This window comes from Chaetura pelagica, unplaced genomic scaffold, assembly GCF_000747805.2.
Source record: "Chaetura pelagica isolate M959 unplaced genomic scaffold, ChaPel_1.0 scaffold235, whole genome shotgun sequence".
In the NCBI taxonomy this organism is placed as follows: Eukaryota; Metazoa; Chordata; class Aves; order Apodiformes; family Apodidae; genus Chaetura; species Chaetura pelagica.
In genome coordinates this window covers 1,867,965-1,890,122 of record NW_009953215.1, presented here as the reverse complement: position 1 = coordinate 1,890,122, position 22,158 = coordinate 1,867,965, and the positions used below count along the sequence as shown (strand labels likewise).

At 36.1% G+C, this 22,158-nt stretch overlaps 1 protein-coding gene across 1 annotated transcript in view; it reads right to left on the bottom strand.

Moving 5' to 3' along the window:
* The window catches only part of ERO1LB (ERO1-like beta (S. cerevisiae)), a 34,010-nt gene that overhangs the window by 3,796 nt on the left and 8,056 nt on the right, over positions 1-22,158 (bottom strand). Inside the window, 13 exon segments of the mRNA XM_009997599.1 lie at positions 310-379; positions 1,808-2,054; positions 2,216-2,308; positions 3,106-3,132; positions 3,980-3,991; positions 5,313-5,359; positions 5,450-5,537; positions 5,540-5,554; positions 8,044-8,117; positions 10,012-10,094; positions 13,241-13,282; positions 13,670-13,753; positions 17,705-17,824. Of these exon segments, the coding sequence (XP_009995901.1) occupies positions 310-379; positions 1,808-2,054; positions 2,216-2,308; positions 3,106-3,132; positions 3,980-3,991; positions 5,313-5,359; positions 5,450-5,537; positions 5,540-5,554; positions 8,044-8,117; positions 10,012-10,094; positions 13,241-13,282; positions 13,670-13,753; positions 17,705-17,824 (1,002 nt within the window).

Sequence of the window (22,158 nt, the reverse complement as noted above, 5' to 3'; positions counted from 1 at the left end):
TCCATTAGAAAAAAAAAAACACAACACAACCTACTGGTAATATCAACTGAACTAATCTACCTCACCACAGTCCTGATGGCAGATGCAAGGCACTAAACCAGAGATTTCAGTCCGCCTGGCTCAGGACAACACCTTGCATTCATTTACTACAAAGAAGATTAAGAGGCCTCAGATACAATTCTGTAAGTTTCTATCCCTGCCTTTTCTACTCTCAGCAATATGCTTCTGAGAGGTTGAGAGGTTCTCTAAAATAACACAACTTAATTCCAAAATGGGTATTTTGGATGTAACTCAGAAAAAGAGCTTTACCTTTAATGACTTGGCTCCTTTTTTATCTCCAGCAAACATGGACTTTTCATCAAAGTGCATATGGAAGGACCTAGTAAAGACAAAACACAAAAAAACCCCAAACATTGGCATAAACTACAGTGTTCCATCAAGTCTGGTGAGCCGTGGATGCCATGAGTGTAATATACTTCTCAGAATTCCTAGTCTTTGCAGAATAGCTCAAAAATTTACTGAATGGTATCAGTTTTACTATTCAATCACTATATCTTGAAATCTGTTATTTACAGTTTTGTTGAGAATTTTCTTCAGTCTATGGCCACTGCTCAAGATTTCCTTCTAATATACACTGAAATTACCTTCTTGTTTGCCTTTCAGTTGATCGTTGTCCAATCATATCCCAAATTCCAAGCAATATTATGATTAGGGACAGCAATGAAGCCACAGAGTATGTTACCAGCCACAAAGATCAGCAAAAAGGTGAGCAAAGGAACTTGACTAAAGAACTTTACAGAGTAAACAGAAGGAAGAAGGGAAGGCTGAAACCCCAGAGGTTAAGTCTATTATAGAAGTTGGATTTGTCACTAATAATCAGAAACAGCTGTATCAGAAATAGTGTGGCCAGCAGGACTAGGGAAGTGCTTGTTCCCCTGTACTCAACACTGGTGAGGCTGCACCTCGAGTACTGTGTTCAGTTTTGGGCCCCTCACTACAAGAAGGACATTGAGCTGCTGGAGTGAGTCCAGAGAAGGGCAATGAAGCTGGTGAAGGGACTGGAGAACAAGCCTTATGAGGAGTGTCTGAGGGAACTGGGGTTGTTTAGCCAGGAGAAAAGGAGGCTGAGGCTGACCTTATTGCTCTCTACAACTACCTGAAAGAAGGTGTTAGTGAGGTGGGGGTTGATCTCTTCTCCCTACTAACAAGCAACAGAACAAGAGGAAATGGCCTCAAGTTGTGCCAGGAAAGGTTTAGATTGCGAATTAGGAAAAATGTCTTCACCAAAAGGGTTGTCAGGCACTGGAACAGGCTGCCCAGGGAAGTGGTTGAGTCACCATCCCCAGATGTATTTAAGAGATGCATAGGTGTGGTGCTCAGGGACATGGTTTAGTGGTGGTCTTGGCAGTACTGGGTTAAAGGCTGAATTTGATGATCATCAAGGTCTTTTCTAACAAAAACAATTTTATGATTCTATTTTCTAATTCTTCTATTTTCCTTTTCAAAATAAATAATGCCCATCTTATACTGGAGAATCAGAAAAAAAACCAAATAGGGATTAGCCCAGGTTGTTGTGTGGCATTTTTTTTGTCTGTCTGTGGTGTGATTTTTTTTAAAGACTGGTATATTAAAATCTCAAAAATATTATTCTCTTCCCATCAAAAGTACAAATTCCTCTTCCTCTCTCCCATTACTTATTTCCTCATTCCACTCTCCTTGTCCTATCCCATAAAGAAATAATCTATTCTCACTTGCCAATATAACAGAGAATTTTAAACTATTCATAAAAAGAAACCTGATGCCTTACTTTGTATCCCTGAAGATATCTAGTAAGAGGGCTTTAGATTCAGCATCCTCATGGCCATTTCCAGTGTAAAGGTCAACCACTGAACGTTCAAAGTAGGGTGCAACCTTTGACAAAGCACGCAGCTCTATCAAATATAAGAAATACAAGTTTTTGAGCCTCCTTGGTCCTTCTCCTTTTGTTTCAACAGGGTCAAAGCGGCGAGTGAACTCTTTCACGTTTGGTCCCCAGCGGGGCTTCCCCCAGGTTTCTACAAAGAGGAAGAAAAAAGGGCATGCCTGGTAAAACATACACACTTAGCAAAAGCAAGCAACTAAGCATATATCAAAAATTTTCAGAAAAAAAAAGTCCAAATCCATGTTAGAGATAATAGAGAATTGCATTCAGCAATTTTAACATGACTTAAATTACCTTCGAGAAGATAATTTGCACACAGATGCAAGTTGATACTAGCATGAAGTCCAGAAATGAGTTTATAAAACACTCTTTTCTCCAGGCAAAGACCTGCTCAGGAAAAAAGACAAACAGACCCCAAACTAAATACCAGAAAGGAGGAATTCAAATGAATAAACCTTGACATTTCAGGGACACCAGTCTGCACCATTTAGCTTTCAAGAGTTATAATTACAGTACTTGAGCATTGTTAATAAGCTCTTATATCCATAGGAAAACTTCAATTCTTATTTTTGAGATAAAGCAGTACTAAGAATGAAGTTTGACACTCACTATCTGGTATTTTAGTGTTTACATGTTCAATGTAAATTTGTATACTTTTCTACCACAGCACCAGTTAGGTTATTTTCAACAAGACAAACACAGGCTTATGAAAGGCAGAATGCACTAAGTTTAAAATTAAGTACATTAAACTAATTTATATTTCCTAACACCTCCAAAATGCTATTCCAATAATAATTTTTATTTAAATATTAATAAAAAGCAACTTCTGTTAGTTTATATACTAGGAACAGAACCATCAAAAGCTTTCAATTTTTAAAATCTGTTTTCAAATAAAAATACTTGGTCATGTCACTAATAATCATGTCCCTGCTTTCAAAGTAACTGGTATTGAAGTAACTCCTTTATAAAAAAATATAACACTGGAGGGTCTAAGGAGTATACCATCTAAGTGAAAAGATTGCCAAAGACCCTCAAGAAAAAAATATTAGTTGAATGACACTCAGAAGCTCTGCACAATTTCTTAAAAAGCCTTCACTGCGAAAAACACTTGGGGACAGGAAAAAGTACTACGGTGTTTCTTCTAGTGAATTTAACATTATATTAACCCATCAAAGAGATTTTACCTTCTAGCCATGTGTAGAAAGATTCTCCTGTAAATACAAAGTATATAGTTAAATGAACAAAATTAATTTTCAGCATTACAGTATCTTTATGAAGACTAACCTTAGCTGCCATCTGGACATAGAGAAAACTCTTTTAACTATTAAATTGAGAACAGGCACTGAAATGACTGAACTCTGAGGTTAGTTTAAATCTGCTGGGGTCAGAATAGAAGAAATACATGAGCAAGCATGACTGAGCTACTGGTCAGGGCATTTAGAAGTGTATGAAAGCACAAGCCTGATGATATGCAGTAGTGGTGAAAGACACAATGGTAATTATATCTGATAGCCCCTACCCTGACTGCTACTGACTGGAGGTTTTGGGTAGGCTTACATCTATTGCCTGAAAACTTTGAATTGACTGAAAAAAACTTAAGTCTCTCTCTCTGTAGACAGACCATACATTTCCTCCCCATCCCCCGCCCCTCTCCCCACCTTACCAAAATCAAGGACATTCAAGAAAGTACACAAGAAACTGACCCTCTTCTTTTAAGGGATCTGACATCACTATCAATGGGGCTCTAGAGGGGACCCAAGAATCCTTTAATTTATGCATCTCTAGTTATCTTGCTAATAACATTATCACAATACATATTCTGTTATAAGGACAAGAACCAAGAACAGAACTGTATTTTGCTCTTATCCACTTCTTCCCCGTGCTCCAAATGAAATAATTATTCCAATAAAAATATTTTCTGATCAATCACCTGCATTAAAACATAACTTCCCTGCCCTTTAATGCAATAACAATAAAGTGAAAAAAAAAAAATCACACGTCCAAAACTCTTTAATCCTTGCTTCGTTTCTGCAGGTAAAGCAAAATAAGATGACTTACCATCATCTCCTCCTTAGAGAAAAAAAGAAAGAAAGAAAAAAATCCATAAGCATTCAAAAGATAATTTCCACTGCAAAATAGTAATGAAACACAAGCTTTACTACAAATACTGAAAAAGTACAAGAAACCTTATTTAATCTACAAAAACTAGGCTAATTTCATCCTCTTCCTCCAGACTACCTGAGACTAAACACATTATAATAATTAAAGTCACTAAGAATTTGAAATCTTAGTAGCAACTAATTTATGTATTCTTGAGAGCTATATTTTAACTTCAGAAAGATAAGTTAGGAAGTTTTCGTCTTCAGTTCACATTATTCAACAATCTGACCAGTGCACTCTTCTGAAATTCTGATCCTTGAGTTAAACTGCTCTTACAATTATTTTTATCTGTGTATACCTGGGGAAGAGCTGTTTACAAAGGCATGTAATGACAGGACAAGGGGTAGTGATTTTAAGCTGGAAAAGGGTAGATTCAGGATAGACATTAGGAAAAATTTCTTTAATATGAGGGTGGTGGATCACTGGAACAGGCTGCCCAGAGAGGTGGTGGTGGAGGCCCCATCCCTAGAGACATTCAAGGTCAGGCTTGATGGGGCTCTGAGCAATCTGTTCTAGCATGAGATGTCCCTGCTTACTGTAGCGTGATTGGACTAATGACCTTTAGAGGCCCTTCCAATCCAGGACATTCTATGATTCTGTAAGCTTGAGCTATTGGATAATAGTTAATTTTTAATAGAAATGAGACATACTAGCAGAGAAGCACAGGTTATAGTTTTCAATTTAAATTTGAAAACTTAAAACCCAAGTCACTGGCATACTTTTTTTTGAAGATAACTGAGCCTTCCTAAGTATCCACTCTTACTTCAAATAATGCAATTACTTGTACACTTGTAATGCACTAAATCTATGGATGGAAAACATACAGCTACATTACACTAGGATGATTATGAGCTCAAGTGAATAAATTAAATGCTCTAGGAAAAAATATACAAGAAGATAGCAAGAGCACTGAAATTTTTGTTTAAATTTAACTCCTTCCAATCCACATTGGAAAATACTGTGACACTTACTAAACAGAGACTTACTTAAGTTTTCACAGTAGCTGACCTGACATTAATAAGCCTATTAATTTGCCTTAGGTTAAAGCATGTTTGTAACAAGTTATCACAAACCTTAGACTAAATATTGAAAATGGACAGCTACTTCTACACAGAAAATTAATAAAGCAAAATGAGCAACTACAGACTAAGATTAATATTTGTATCACTTGTACTGAAATAGTCACTATGGTAAAAGAACTGCATTAGAAAGCAAAACAGACAAGACTCACCCCTACTAGGTGCCAGTGGATTTAGAGGACGATAGACAGATCGAGGCCTAGAAAAGAAGTCAGAAAACACAAAAATCAGTTTTAAGCTAAACTGAAGCATAGATATAAGAAACAGACTTCCTGTCCCTCCCAATTACTTGAAGCAGTTTTCTTCATAGATGCTATTCCACACTCTCCAAGCAGACGGCCCCTTGTATCCCGTGTAACGTTCTGGGTTCAGCATTTTTCTGGAGATCTCTCATCTAAATAAGAAATCTTTTGTTACATATTCAAACTGATTGTTTAAAAAAAAAAATTCAATTTTTAAAAGTCACATAGAATTAAATATAAACAAGAGGTCTTCATAAAATACTACGCTGTTTTCAAGCTGGATTAGAAATGCCTTGTATGTAAAAATACAGCAATATATGCACTAAATAGAAAGCTAAAAATATATATAATTTATTCCAAAGTCTCGTGTGGCCAGAATTTCTACTATGTCTGAGGCAGTATTTGGTTGGGGGGGTTTGTTTTGTTGAAATGGGTACACTGCTACAGGGGCTTCTTAACAAAGACAAGGTCAAAGAAGTGCCTCTTGTAGTTACTGCATATTGATTAGCTAAATTCCTTTTTTCCCCCCAACATAACCTTGTATACTGGCAGAAAGTCTGGATTCCATTGCTTAATTGAACAAACTTCCAACATACTGCAGAATACTCTGTTGCTTATGGCAAGAAATGTGTTATTTAAGCAGCATTTCAACAAGTTATACCCTCACCTCTAAAGTTCACTGCAAATTCAGGCAACATACCCAAATAAAATTGTGAAACAGTACTTTCTCTGCTTGAAAACTCCATACGAATAGTAACTTAAGTTTCAAGCTACCAGTAAAAAGCAGGAAGAATTCCCTTCTCTTTGAAATTCTAGGTCAAGAGCAACTCATGCTTAAGGAAACCTGCATACAATACAAGCCAGTGGTCCAGAGACTTATTTATAGGAATAGGCCAAGCAGTCACACAGAGTATGTCCTCAGATGTCAAAAAGAGCCACAGAAACAGAGTGAAAACTGCTCTAAAAAGAAGAGATGATTCTGCATGAGCAGTTAAGCATCACTTCAGCAGTAATAGCAAAAACAAAAAAAAGAGACAGACACAAGACACACAACACCACAGGGAGTGCCAGATGGTACAATCAAATTACAGCTTTATTTATTTCTTTGACAACATGGCTAACCTAAGCAGTTCCTACACACTTCCTGGTCACTTCAGGTCTCCACTTTTTCTTCTCATTATCCACATAAAACTGAGTCTGTGGGGCAGAGCAACAGAAGGATGGAAAGCTGACTCGGGTTATGAAATTTTTTTCAGCTAGATCAATTCCCTTATCTAGTTTATCATTAAGCCCAACAAAAAAAATTAGTAAAAAGCAAAACTGATTATACAGTTTTGTGCCACAGTTGAGTAAATTAAGAACTCTCTCACCACCAGGAAGAGAGGAGGTGAAGACTAAAAGTTTTTCTCTCACACCTCTTCCTGCTCCAGCTCACAAACTCACCTGACAAGCCAGTCCATCCCAACAATCTAGGAGATAGCACTGAGATGTCAACTTACTTTCTTGCTATTCAAGTAAGCTGAATCAGCTTACCATGCAGAAAGATGCAGCTAGTCCAACAAAAAAAAAAAAAAAAAGAACTGGAAGAACAAGCTGTGGGCAGTACACCCTCCTTCAGCAGGGCATAATGTAAGGAGAGAAGGTGGTAGAATAAGGAACTACTTGAGCTAGCATTATTTCTAAAAAAAATGCTCCTAAACTAAACCTTTCCCAACTGAGTCCTCTTAAGTAAGTAGGCAGCTTGAAGATAGTAGGGACAACAGCAGCTTACTGCATATAATAGTTCAGGTCTACAGTAACGCGTATTGAATATTTTTACAGAAACAGTTTATAATAGAAAATTTCACAGGTAAGACACAGCAGAAGTGCTGAAAGAAAACTGCAGTTGCTAAGTCCACTACAGCTTCTTCTCAGGTGACATTAAACATTATCATCCTAAAGGTAGATTAAAACATCCTGCATTATGCCTTTAGTCTTCCTAGCATAGAACACTTCCTAAGGTATTTATTAAAAAGGCCTTTAGCAGTCATTGCTGAATTTGGCAATCCTCATGCTTATCTGAAAAACATTTCTGTGAGTTCTGAATGTTACAAACAAATAAAAGGACTTGCATATGTGGAGAAGAGGGAAGACAATCTAGTATCCTAGTGTTTTAACAGTAAGAAAGTCTTTGCAAATAAGAGTTAACTTAGTGTAGATCATTTGGAAACAGAGCGAGGCCAGAGGAGGAACAAACTCAGCCCAAGCATAGGCAGTATAATGGCAACAAAAATAATTTAGTAGTAAGAAACTGAAGTAGGTGCAAGCAATTTTTTTTATATTTATACAACTCTTTTGTAAGAAAAAGCTTTTTAAAAAATATATGCTAAACTCCTCCTATTTACCTTTTTCGTATTTCCCTAAAAGGTCTTCTGTTCACTATACTGACAGGGGGCAACTGAATGTGCACTGTGGTGACTACCACATGCTCCATTTAAAAAATTGCACTTTGCATGTAAGATTGTATGAACTGTCACATCGCCATTTAGCACAAAATTGAAACTTCAAAAAAAAAAGTTATTTGCAGAGAAACTATAATATTTTGTACTTTTTAAAAGACAGCAAATAAGACAAACACTCAGAAAAAGCTTAAACATTTTACCATCAAGTTCACAAAAATGATCCTGTGAATCATCGTATCTTGCCCAGTCAATGAAAGCCTCCTTACTTTGGTTACTGAGGGGAAGAAAATACATTTGATTTTAAACTTTTAAATGAACAACATCAGTAAGAGGTACTGAAAGAAACACAATCCACTTATAGTAGTTAATTTGGAAATGAATTCTGGATTACTGTATCTGACACTTGAGAATATATGGAGTTACTGCTTGTTAACCGCACAGAGATTCACGCAGGCATCAACTGCAATGCTTCAAAGTAATTTTATTGTCAGACAGCAAGAAAGATTTCACCATCATTACTGCAACAAACTGTGCACTGGCAGTGACTTCTCCTCCTTCAGTAAGAGCTTGGTAAAATATTTTCATACTATACATTTTTAACATTTTTCAAAGTACTATTTCAGCAGCTGTTACCTGGGGAGGCAGGGGAGAAATAATATTTTCTTGAACTGTATTTTCAAGAAGATCTACACCAGTTAGCCTGATTTTTAGTGGGAAACTGGACATCTTAAATTACTCTATTACTTGTCTCAAGCCTTTTAAATCACAATGGTACTCCACGCACTATAGCATTTTCAAAGGTGTACTTGTACCATAAAGATAAGCACTTTAAAGTTCCCACACTGTGCAATACAAGCAGTGCTGAAAAGGGAAAGCCTTCTTGTGTGCATATGTGCAGAATATAACTAGTGATGCCACACTACAGAGAGAAAACCACAAGCAAAGTTAAAATTGGGAACTCCAAAATAATGAAAGCAACGTATTTTGTTTGATCAAATTAGTACTAGCTCAATTCTACAAGCAGAGACAATTCTATAACAAGATACATTTCTAACCTTCAGCCAAATCACAATAGAAGACTTTATACTTGACATCAAACAAGGAACTTTTCTAGTAATTACTAGCAGACAAGATTTGGTAATCACAAACAATACAGTTGAGAAAGGAAAATATCCCAAAACCATGCAGATGATGCACTGCTAGGTAGGGAACAAGAAGGTTTGCCTACAAAGCATAAACTCTTCATGGACGACAGGATCTATTACCTGCCCTTTCCCAACTTTAATCATCTATCCTACTCTCTTAAAAGGCATTCTCTTTAGCTCTCCATATGTGTACTCAATCTCGTATTCTTTTGCTCTACAGCAAAAGAGAGTCAATAGTTTCTCATTTCCCCTGGAAAATATTGAATAAGGCCTTTACTCAGTTTGGTTTACAGCACCAAACACAAGACAGAAGCAGTTGCCTTTTCATGGCAGTCCCATTTTTCCAAACAGGAAAGAGTTTCAACATTCTTCTAACGTAGAACTACTGCAATCTATGGCCAAAGGCACCAGACCTTTTCTTATTTCTACTTCTTAAAAGCTGGGAATCTAGTAGAATTCAAGTATTTTTAAGTGCCATTCCACATATTTTCCTACTCAGGGGCAAAACCATCCTGAAAAATTCCTTCCACCCAACTGTGACTGTGCCATGCAATAAGCAAGATCAGGGAATTGATCCAAGCTAAAAATAACTTTGTCAACAACAAAAGTAACTCACAAGGTCCCTGATCCGACTCACTGAATGATCACAAACAGGTACGTCAGTGTAATGAGGGACAGAGCAGGACAAAATCCTTTAATCCAGCACAGTCATCAAAAATAACAACTGATACTGGTAAAAAGTAGAAAAAAGGTGGGTTTATTTACAAGTTTCCTCTGACTCTTGATGCTGTAAGATATCTTTTTCAAATAATATCAAAGCGTACTTAGAAAAAAAGAAAATATAACAAAGTCTACTTGTCACTTAATACCTTTACCTTCAGGTGTTCTTGCATCATTGCACATTTACTTTCTAATGGGCTATGGAAAGAATGAAGAACAAAACCCAGCACATCACAAAAACAAGACAGACAAAATGAAATGCTCCTTTATTATATTTTTGTACTATTGTAAATCACAGCATACCTTAGGGTACTGTTAACTGCTCCCAGTTTGTTAGCTTGCTCACAGTCTTCCAATTCTTTGGAATTATTTGCCACTTTTGAATACTGTAAGAAAGTTCATATTAATATACAAATGAATTACCTAAAACTCTCTGAGAACAGGTGGTATGAAAAGTATTTCTACATTTAGCAGTGAATCACCTAGTATCATGGAAAATCCTCCAATTCTAGAAGCAGTGAGTAATTCTGTAACATTTCTCATTTCTATTTTTTATCACTTGATTTTATCAGGACAGTTTTGCTCTGTGGATTTAGCTGTCACAGAAAATACAGCTAACTATGTTCAAAAACTGTTGTTTTGCTTTTTTGTTTGTCAAAATTAAATGGAGTTCTAAAGTGTTTCAGATGCTTATATAATTGTAGAAGGATCTTGGAAGACAAGCAGTGTCACACCTCTAACCATACCTTGTATTTTGCAAGCACAATCATACCTCAAGTTCCATTGGTCAGTCCAGTAGGGATATGTACCAGTTTTGGCCATTCTCCCCTCATGTTTAATTTAATGCTGTTCATTAGCATGCTCTAGACATGCACAGGTCTGGAGAGAGGCTTTTCAAGTAGAACTCAGGTGTTTATTACTTTAAAGCCAGCACTGAAATATTTAAGCTAAACTCTGATTCTACGGTTTTGTTTTTTTTTAAAGTAATCCACTAAAATAAACTTACTGTTAGAATACCTCTAAGGAAAGCATTTAAAGAATTAAATTGCACTATTCTACAATAATATGGTTATGTTCACAGGGATTTTAAGTTTGTCAGCTTAAAGCTAAAAAAAAATCCTTCTAACAGTTTTGGAATATAATAGGTAGTATCAGGGCTCTCCTAAAAGATAAACAAACCCAGTTTCCTTTTTTGAGGTTTTTTTGGGTTTTTTTGTTTTGTTTTTTTTTTTCTTGTGCACGTGTTTGTGTTTTCTGTTGTAGACTGAGCTTACGTTTACAGATTTCTACTTTAACACAGCCTCAAGAAATGCAAAAAATTATTTAATCATTTACACAACTGGTAGCTTTTACATATATATTCAAAAAAGAAAGCATTTAATTAAAACTATTCAGATGTGCAAGCAAGATGACTTGCTTTAAAAATGCATTTGCCAGAACCAATATAAGGAACAATAATAGAAACTACTGAAGTGAAGCAGATTGAAAAAATCCAAATAATTTAAACGATATTAGGGGCTTTGTTCAGAAGAAATAAATACTCTAGAAGGAAATTCTCAAATTTATTGTATTTACCAGGTGTGAGGGCTCATTTTTTAGCATTGTATGAATGACGTAAGGGAAAATCTGAACAAGGAATCTACCTGACAAACAATGAAAAAGATACTGCTAATGAAATAACATACTGAGATACTGAAGTAAGCATTCTGCATGTCTGGAGTTGCAAACCAATCCCTACTCTGATGTGAAAAAGAATTACTGTCAAGAACATAAACCTAAATTTAAAGTTTCAAATAGAACAAATATGCAAGTCTCATATCATGTTTCCAGGCTTCACTGTTCTCCAGCGTTTAACACCAACAGCTACCAGAGCAGTGCTCTGTGACCACTCACTAGATCAGGACAAAAACTGTTCCTGCCCAAGCAGGATCTCCTAAGAGCAGCTTCTAGAGGAAAACAGAAAAGAGGTGGGCAGGAAAATACTAAATGTTGTAACCTTGAGTTACTGCATCTTGTATCTTGCTTCAAAGATTCACAGAGTAGCTGTCATGACAGTTCTTTAATGTCCCCTCAAAATGTGTTCACCACTCCAATGAAACAGGACTACAGAAAGGGATACTATGTGCCTCTCCAGCACCATTTCAAAAAGCTTATGTCAGTACTAAGATTTCAAAACATATCCTCTGTTGCTAACTGCACTTCTGTGGGGAAGCTGTGCAAGTGGTCTTTATGGCTAGATGAGCTTTCAAAATAAGAACTTGTCTCTCTGTGGTTTAGCAAACAAACAAAAAACTCCCCAATGAAAGCTTAAATAAATCTAGATGTTCATCTAAATTAGGAGAGAAGGGCAATAAAAAACTGCACAGAAGCCAAGCACTTAGACCACTGAATTCTACCCAAGAGATTACAGTTCTCATTATTAAAAAGATGCCTTTGGTTGTTTTCACCTTTCTAAGGCAGACACTATCAGGCTGAAAGAGAAAAGCTGGACAAGTATGTCCCCAGAGGTGGTGTTTTTTTAGCCAATCTAAGAGATTCAGAACTTTCCTAAATGGATCATGCACAAGCTAATAGCACAGTACTTGAATAGTCCTTGAAACAAAACATTCATACCGAGTTTGATGTTTCCTTAGAAGGGATATTAAATGAGATTGTCTATTTTTAATTTGCTGCAAGACAGATCTTTAACTGAATCATTTTCCTACAGAGTATTTTGTCTTCTGACCAAAAAGCAGTACATATTACTGTCTTTGCTCTACTACAGATTAAAGGTGTGGAATTGCTCAATTTCAGTACTGTAGCTGGTTGCCACAGACTGCAAGGCAATTCAAAGGAAACAACTGCAGCAAATACACAGCAGCACTTCAGGACATGGCTTAGTTGGCATGGTCGTGTTGGGTTGACAGTTGGACTTGATGATCTTAGAGGTCTTTTCCAACCTGGTGATCTGGGAAGGATGGCTTGGAGAGAAGCAAGCAAAAGCAACAGCACAGACTGACTACTTAAGCTTGCAGCGATCACTTCAGTCTAAATTGTCTTTAGACTAACAACCAAATCTTGTTTAGATAAATGACCCGCTCAAGACTAGACATGGCAAAACTACATGTAATTGTTCAAGTTCTTGTAACATTGGAGGTTGTGTTTATGTATGATTCTTCCAAAAGACTGCACTGTCACTGTATTTGTGCATCTTAGCCTATGGCTTTACAGAAGGTGACTCAGAAATGAGCAAAGAATTTTGCATCAGGCATTCTTGGCCATGTAGTGCTGTCCCTGGTCATTCACTGATTTAGTCTGGACCAGCTCTCAAGCTATGACAGACTTGGAGTAGTAGGTATGTCAGAAACACAATCACACATAAAAGTAAAAATGTAAAGCTGCATTCAGGAACTGATCAGTCGTGTTAACAATTTCATCACTATGCCAAGACTGAGGGGTTTGTAATAAAAAGTGACACAGCTACTATAAAGTTATGATTAAAAAAAACAAAACAAAAAAACCCCAAAAAACTTAAAAATTAATTACTACTTACTTTATTAGAGCTCCCAGCTTTAATTCCAACAGGTATTTTGCTCTAAAACAAAGAAGAAAAACAGTTTTACACTGTTCATACAATTTATTATGCTTGAATAAAATCTAAAAATTAAATATCATTCCTACAGAGGTCAAAGTAAACTAGTTTTAAAATAATTACCTTGCTCCTTTACCTTATCAACATTTTATATCCAAAACAGTGCTACACCTTAGAAGTGACTTATTCTTATAGCTATTTGTTTTATTGGTAAAATGACTAAGACCTTAAAATACTTGGGTTGTATTTCTGCTTTTGAAATGGAAAATTATTTTATTGTCAGTGTTTCACTTATATTTCTCATTAGTAAATATTGTTAGTATAGTATTAGTAATTAGCAAACTTTTTAACCAAATAACCTTTTTCTATTTTATATTATTTGATCCATACCTCAGGACAAGGCTCTACATGACAATCTTTGATAGAACAATGGCCATCATCAGCCCAAAATGGGCATGGTCTTTTCAGGTTGACCTAAATATACAAAAACAGAAGTTTACAATCAACACTTACTTAAGACAACTCTAAAAGAAGGAGTGCTCAGTATCAGGAAATCCTTTCAAATTGAAGGACAGGATACAAGGAAAAAGGGTTAAATTTAGTACTTAAAGTTTGGACAGTTTTGTGAGGCTTTAGTTGGCTGATTGTGTTTTTTTAACTACTCTCCCTCTGAGTATATAAGCTGAAGTTCGCTGCAGTGCAATTATTAGTCATAATGGTCTCCAGTGGACACAAACACATAGTATATTAAAGCCCAAACTAAATCTCTCACCACTAACATAACTTCAAAGCAGTAAATAAACTACAAAAAAAGAAGGCATACCAGACATATGTAGTTCTAAAATAGTTGTACTATACTGATCAAGAAAATACATTTGATGGAGGACAGACTACTGCACAAGTTTACCAATTCAAATAAGTGTTCGGATGACTTCAGATTTCAAGCAATAAAAACAGATAAACATACTGCACATCATAGCTATTCAAGGAAAAAATAAGTATCACAATGGCCTCAAAATAGAGAGCTGGTATAGTACAAATAAATAATGGAAAATAAACCACTTCAAAAACATTACCAACAAATCTTGTGATGATTAGTACTGCTGTATTTCGTCAAATAGCACAACAAAGACAGAGCGTACCTCATATATTAGTATCTACTAGGTGGCAAGAGATAAAAACTCTTTACTAATCTATAAATCTCAAGTCAGAAAACTAATCCTTATGCTATCATATGGAAAAAATAAAACCCATACAGTAAATTCATAGTTGCACACTACAAAGAACACTATTCTTGCTATATATAAAAGATTGAGACTAAACACTTAAATTAATTTAGTCTTCAGAAAAACATGTTTTCCCCTTACATATAGGAACACTTTTCTAATTTATGTTATTTATAGCCTTTACTTTCACTTCACATAAGGAGAAACACAGACAGGAAACAAATCTTAAGTAACTAGTAAAATAGTGCCAGAGTAGCACTTTAGGCAAAGCATTTGCAACTGAACTCTAAATCCCATGCACTGATGAACTTGGAATCCACTTCATGTAGTACCTGAAGGGTTCCTGCTATGATAAAAGATACAGACTACTGAATCTTTTAATTTGGAGAAAAAATTAAATCACTGAGCCATTCTGAATAATCATTGCATTTAAAAAACCCCAAACCTTTATGCTTTGAACACATTTAACTGGCAGAGTAAATTCACACTGAAACACTGATTTGCATTAAGTGGCCTTTTTTTTTGGGAGGGACACAGTAATGGAAGCCCATGGACTACATCCACAGAATTGTCAAACCAGACCCTCTTCTATTAAAAAAAAAATTATTATTATTTTTCCCCCAACATCATACATATCATACTAAGAATAAGGAAAACTAGATCAATATGCCTCTGATGCAAATCAGGCACAACATGAAGACTCTGAGATTAATTATAGGCAGATTTTACTATCCCTCCAGTCTATTCTCTTAATATTGACAGCTAAGAAAAATGTTCTGGTTCTATGCACCAGAAATAGATAAACAACCTTTAATGCTTGAAGGATAAATTGTTCTGTGGCACTGCATACCCAAATTATAGCAAAAAAACCCCAAACAAACAAACAAAAAAAATTCCCTCTTCAACTGTCCTATCAATACCATAAAAGATCCCTAAAGAGCAAAACTTAATGCTTCATTTGCTCAACTGCCCTTTATTGTACTGAATTCCTTTACCGAACCTTCCAGCAAGTAAGTTTTGTCTGTATTTTCAAAATATGCACACAAAGTTAACTGCTACATAACACCTGAAAGAAAGACTATTTCCAAGTTTCCATTTTGATGTTCAGTGTGACTGGGAAGTATAAATTCAGCTTTAAAACATTAAAAACCTAAAAGGACATTAAGCAGATGGTGCAGCTTCTTAGGAGTGATGACAACGATCTTCTAGTTACAACTCAAGCCATGCTAGCACAGACACATTAAAAGCAGAGATTTTTGTTGATTTCCCACCACCTATCTCCTCTATTCAACCCACAAACACCATCCCTAGAAAAATAAATATGTAAAACTTTAGGGTTTTTTGTACTTGTTTACTCCTCATCATTTTAAATAAAGCACATTTTACATAATCTTCAGAATAAGATCTGTAATATAAAACATGCCCCTTCCACAAATTTCTACCAAAAAAAAATTTAAAAAGACAAGCTAACATGATTAGACTTCAGTCTTTTTAAAAATAAATTTTAACAAATGGTAACACACTTAGGAAGATGTAAGTAATAAGGTAGTCACTGTTCTGACACAGAGGAACACTGTAAATAAAACTGGCATATTAAGTGAAGCTTAATCAGAAAGAACACCTGCAAATTAAGACACACTAGCCCCAGAATTATTAAAAAAGCACTAAAAACAGTTTTTACACACACTTCTGAGACAAACTAAGGTTGTGTAGCACTTAAACTTCAATCAATACCAATCATGCACCAACTACACAGAACATCCTTCTATTTTTTCCAGGGTCTGAAGTATTATATTTTGTTATAATCAGAGTATTATTCAGTATCTGTCATAGAATAAAAGTTAGATTTTGTATCATGAGGCTTCCACATTTTGTGTCTTGATGTATAAAACTCTAGAGACAAAAATCTTTTATCCTTTAATATCTTTCATTGAGAAGTGATCCACTAGATAAAAACCACCCTGTACAATTTTAGCAAGACTTAAAAAAAACCAGCAGAATTGCTGTTGAAATAAGGTTTAGCTCTAAATTTGCAGGATTAACTTCCTGCTGTATAAAACCTTTTATACCTGTTGCTCCTCTTCTTCAAATACTTTGTTTTGTATCTTACTGCTGCTTCTGGAGAATCTAATTACCACTACTACATCATGTATTATCACTGAAGTTGCATGTATCTTGTTTCTCCTGAAAAGTGAAGTTAGAACTGTATCATGTAGCAGGAGGAGATTCAAGGCGAAGTTACACATTACTGCTTGCTCAGACTAGAAAGGGAAGATTCTAGTGCTTTTTTCTCCTTCCTCACATTCATAACCCCACCTTGCATGAGGTTTAATACTTGTCTAAGTTCAGATCAGCTAGATAACTTGCTTCATCTGGGAATACAAACAAAACACACCACCAAAACAACAACAAAAACACCCAACACAAAAAAAACCCAAACACACCAAACACCAACAATCAAGCCCAAACATTGAAACTAAAAATCTGCCAGATTAAAGAGATGCATTGGCCTAATGCTCAACCAGACAATCCCAAGAGATAAAGTAAGGAAGAAGATGGACCGTCTGCCCTAAATGAGTACAGTTCTTCCGGTGGCAGGCAACCATATGATTAGCTCAGTCAAAATGCAGCCTCATTTTCAAGTTAAGCATATCTGAAAACACAAGTATCAGGCTTTGCAGTCTTATTTAGCTCATCAGATTCTAACAGAGAGAAAAAATAAGTTTACAAAAACAGTTATATTACACACTACTTGAAAATTGAATTAGTTTACCATTTTTTCAAAGGAATGATGGTTCACTATAGACAGGAAATACTAAAATCAGAACTACGACAGCAACTTGTAAGAAAAGGAAGTCATTGCGATATTTCCATTTCAAATTACACATGTTTCTTAGAAGACAAGTACTACATACTGTCAGAAAGTTGCTACTATATAATCCTTTTCTACATGCAGCAGAACAAAGACACTACCTGTAAAATTACCACTTATCAGCTGAATGAAAGCAGTCATGATTTACTGTCACTGACAGGATTAACACAGCAAACATGACGTATTGCAAACATAACTGTCAGGGGTTGAAAACCTGCTACAAATTAAAGAGTTGTCAGCTTCTGAATAACAACTTAATGAAGAAAAATTTGATATGCAAACTTCCCTATATTTTCTGGATCTCACTTATTCAGGAAAGTACTGTACCTTGTAATATCTGAAGTAATCACGTTCTTGCAGTTTCTGTATTTTGGGGAAGATCTTGAAAGTATTGAAGTCATCAATGCTTTCTATGTCGCATAAACAATCATCTAGAACTCCTGTAAGCTATTAAAAAAGACATAAAAGTTATTTTTAATTAAGAAATGTAATAGTAACTACAGAAAAAGTCTCTACACAGAAAAATATGATAGTCAAAGGAGATGCTAGTGAAATGCAGTTACACGAATTTATTTCTCATCATTAAAATAAAACATACCTTACACACTCAGAATTATAAAATGTGCTCAGGTCTGTTAAGTCCATCTCCAAATAAAATGCTGAATCAGTGCTAACCAGATTAACACTTTCAGCCCTGAAATCTGTTGACAGATTCATTATATAGAACTTTCTGCAGAAGGAGCAGCAAAATTTTTCAAACCATGAACAAATGGCACCTTAGCACATCAAAATTGCATACCAAGTATTCTCCTACCAAACACTCATTAGTTGAATCGCCTAAACCGCCAAAACCCAACCACCATGCATTGTCATCTGATTTTTAAATAATTTTTCTCCAACTGTAAGAACAGTCCAGCTAGTTTCTTTAGAAGCATAGGAGAACCGAGAATAGGTACTTTTGCACCCAATAAGTTTGTTACACAGTTAAATTCTACAAATAAGTACTAGGAAAACCAGGTGCAGGAACCTATATTGTAAGGCTGTAAATCTATTGTGAAACTAAGTCTGAACTTTCCAGACCCCATCCCTCATCTTGTGCCAGGACAGCCAGCTGGTTCTAGGCACTGCATTAGCTTAAGACCACCTCTATGAAAAGAAGTGTGCACGAGTGCAGAAGCACTACTACCAGCACAGGAGTGGAAGGCAGGAAGGACAGACTCAGCTAACTTGGGTCGAGTAAGCTTTGGGAACACTTTTCACTAAGATCACTGTCAGGGTCTCAGGAAAGGTAGAAACACAGAAAAGTATGATTCTGTGAATATTTGTAGAATAAATTAAACCTAAACTAACTGCTCTTAAGCATAGCTTCTTAAACAACTAAAAACATGTTTGAAAGGCCTTTCAATTTAAGTGTGAAGGCTTTACACCATATCTAAGAAAATGGAACAAAACTCTGACGTTAACTACTACTATTTTTCAGCCAGACAGGAAATTCACTGACATACATAATGGTCTAGAAAGCATACAAAATAGGAAAGCCCACCCACCTTGTATCTTGCATGGACTTAGAAGAACTGACGATTATTAAAAAGGTTGTGTGAAAAAGGAGAAAAAAAAATATTTTGCAGCTTTTTTTTTTCTCTCCACAGATTTCACACAGATAAGATTATAAAATAATCTAATCTCTTATGTATGATAAATCACTCCACTACTTTACAGAACAGATACCTTTACATAACCAAGCTTGCTGCAAAAAAAAATCACTAGAAACCTAATTGTAGGCTTCTGCTCTTTTATGAAGCACAAAGACCCGGAAAATGAAGTTTCCCCTCAACCTTCTGTAAGAACAGAGGTGAGGGTATCACAGTAAAACATTTAAGTAGGCAATTCACCTTACATAGATCCTATTTTTCTGAGGCACTTAATAGGCTGTCACGATTCTGCAGAGTAGATATGGCAATGAAGAAAAACTTATTTAAGGGAAGTTACTTTACCCAGTCTTCCATGCTGTTATGCTTGCTCTCCTAATGATATCTAACTTCAAATCTGGGCAAACAGCTTTGAAAGATACTATGTGCAATTACAGTTTTCTTACAAAGCCAAGAAAGCTTACAGCCCGCATGACTGCCAACTTCAAAGTCAGAAGACAAAACCTGTTATTATTGATCCAGAAATAAAAGCCCCACACATTTTAAACTATAACAATTTCATTAAAATTTTCAGATTTGCTTACACACAGGAATATATATATTTTGCAGTCTTTGCAGATAATACCATACCAGAAACAGTGGTAGATTCATTATAATACAGAAAAGGCAAAAAGATAACTCTGAACATTTTTCTTAAATATTATTATACTGTATAAACAGAAAAAAACTTATGTGAAGAGCAATAATTTGTTAAGCTGAAAGCAGGGAAGACCTGAGGAATTTTCTTTGTACTCAGAAGAGCAGGAAACTATTTTGATGACCACCTCATGAAGCTATCCACTGCTTACAAAAATATTTTTACCATCTCTGAAAAACTGAAAATGCTTTTTTAGGGGGAAATGTTCCAAATAAACATGCAGGAGTTACACTTAGTGTCAAATCCCCACGGAAAAACAAAAAGCTGCAAGTATTTTTATTGAACTAAGATGGCAAACTTAATGGAGGTCTCACCTTTGCCAGATGTCCCTGATAAAATTTTTCTTCTAAGAACATCTTTAGAAATGGAGTATTGTTTACTTAGAACATTATGAAGTTGCAGAAATAAACCTCCCCAAAAACTAGAATTGGCCTGAGAAATTATTATGAGAAAAATTAATTTTTAGGAGCAAGAGCAAGGCAGCAAAATTCTGTTTCCTTCTTACAACTCCTTCAAAACTGGAACAGTTAGATCCTTGTATACATAAAATAGCAAAACCAATGTTTCCTTGCGAGACACGCTCTAAAATTAAACTATGCTATATCTATACAAAACCACAATTTATAAAAAGGTTTGACAGCACACATGAAACACCAACACTGTTCGCAGCACACTAATACAACAGCAATATGGGCTTCAAGTACCCCACTTAGAAGTTTACTTTTTTTACTAGTTCAGGTGCAGTTTTCAGTGCTCTCACTTGTGTAATGACAAACCACTTTAAGAACATACACAAAAATGTTTCATTTTTGTGGACATCTGGTTCTTCCAGTGAGTTATTTTTCAAACTGAGACATCAAAATAAGAACAGTGTATCATAGAGTTCAAATTGCTACTTTGTTATTGACACAGTTGGTACTTTGTCTCTTTTTAATTGAGCTATACTAGTTAACTCAGTCCACAAATACAGAGCCAAACTGTACTCTAAGTTATCACAACCTTTAGTACAATGGCCAACTATCAAGCTTTCTTTTAATCTGTTAATTAATTTCAACTCCATGATAAATGCTAAAAGCATTACCCTACTATAATTTGTGTTCAAGAAGTTGTCTGGCACTGAATAGGTGCTATTTCTCCCATATTTGCAATATGCTTATCAAAGTATCTCCGTGTGTTGTCAAACCTAGTTTAGTTATTGTGCAAATGTAAGAGCTGTACTGGAGAGATGTTAAACTTCTAAATTATCTTCTCCAAGTCAACATCCAACCTGTGTCAATTTCTCCTTATGAAATCTGTAGAGAGAGATGTACTCAGCACTTCAACATTAAGAAAAAACCTGAATAGATGCATATAATAACAAGCAGTATATTCATATCAACAACCTTATTAGTATTATCAGGCTGTTGCACTTAATTGCTTCAGCAATTAGAAAACCACCTGGGACACCTTGTTTCAATCTTTAATGTTTTACTTTGCCATAGCTGCAGAATGCGAGAAAAGCTACAGGTACCACGACTCCAAGAACTGGCTTATCTTTTCCCTGTGCAAGTCAAACTCTAGGTATTTAAACTCTGAATACAATATGTTAACGATTTTATGAAGCAGAAACAACTGAACTCTCCGCCAAGCATCTCAAGAAAAACATGCCAGCTCGTTAATGGCTTCTTTAAGAATCCAGATTCAATTAGCATTTAGTTATGCTAAAAGAGATACTAAATTAAGGGACTTCTAAATCTGAGAAAACCTGAACTTCTAAGAAAACGGCAATAAAAACTATCCACGTTAGACTAGACTAGTCACTGCCTTGGATAGTCACAATACAGTATGCCATATGAAGCAAAAATTTAGAAAAAATAAGAAAAATAATGATCAGATACAGAGGACAAGCTTCCTCATAGTTCCATATGAAGTCCCTGTCATATCTTTGACCCAGCTGGAATCCGTGAGAACAGCTACCACTACAGTTCTGGTCGTACCACTGCTGAACAGCAAACTCCCCGCTTGTCCTTCCGAAGCTCTGGAGGCAGTTTCCAGACAGAAGGCTGCACTCTCATCCTCCTCTCTCATGTGGGCAAACAGGCACCACCTAAACACAAGCCCAGCCCGGGCACTGAGAGCATCTTTCAAACATATGGCTCGATTTCATTCGGACACCGAAGTTTCTGCCTAAAGGCCACGGCTACGATGGAACCCAGGGCTCCTCAACACAACACCTGACAGACAGACAGACAGACAGACTGACAGAACTGACTGACTGCATCCAACAACTCCCCTGTGTAGCTGCACCGTTACATAAGGGTACGACCAGTGAACCCACTTCTCCCCGCACTGTGGCACAGGGGCCCCCCGGAGCGGGGGCACCGGCCGCCCGGCCCCGGGCTGCGTCCCAGCACGGAGCAGCCGCAGGGTACGGAGGAAGAAGGACCCGTGCGCTG